This window comes from Morone saxatilis, unplaced genomic scaffold (assembly GCF_004916995.1).
Source record: "Morone saxatilis isolate NCDOM2014 unplaced genomic scaffold, NCSU_SB_2.0 Contig7, whole genome shotgun sequence".
Classification (NCBI taxonomy): domain Eukaryota; kingdom Metazoa; phylum Chordata; class Actinopteri; family Moronidae; genus Morone; species Morone saxatilis.
This window is the reverse complement of record NW_023340246.1, coordinates 23,045,009-23,045,268: the sequence shown is the minus strand read 5'-3', so window position 1 is coordinate 23,045,268 and position 260 is coordinate 23,045,009. Positions and strand designations below refer to the sequence as shown.

The 260-nt window shown below is 48.1% G+C and overlaps 1 protein-coding gene across 3 annotated transcripts in view; it reads left to right on the top strand.

Annotated features, from left to right (window-relative positions):
- The window catches only part of LOC118340573 (ankyrin repeat and SOCS box protein 2-like), a 5,893-nt gene extending 5,633 nt beyond the window's left edge, over positions 1–260 (top strand). For all 3 annotated transcript variants that reach the window (XM_035678628.1, XM_035678627.1, XM_035678629.1), the window contains exon 9: positions 9–260. In XM_035678628.1, the coding sequence (XP_035534521.1) occupies positions 9–154 (146 nt within the window). In that variant the 3' untranslated portion in view covers positions 155–260. The remainder of the gene's footprint in view (positions 1–8) is intronic.

Sequence of the window (260 nt, the reverse complement as noted above, 5' to 3'; positions counted from 1 at the left end):
CTCTTCAGTTCATCCTCAGCCTCTGATGCAGCTCTGCAGGTTGAGGATCAGACGTCTGGCCGGGGTCCAGAGACTCAAACTGCTCCACAATCTGCCACTTCCTGTCAGACTGATCCGCTTCCTGGTCTACAACGTCCACTGCTCACTCACCTGAAATCACCTGTTACACAAATGTTATGTTTGTGGAGCTGGAAGGTCTGTGAGGAATTTGGACCACTGTAGCCAGAGATGGGCAGTATTTCAATTTAATGTATTTAAAA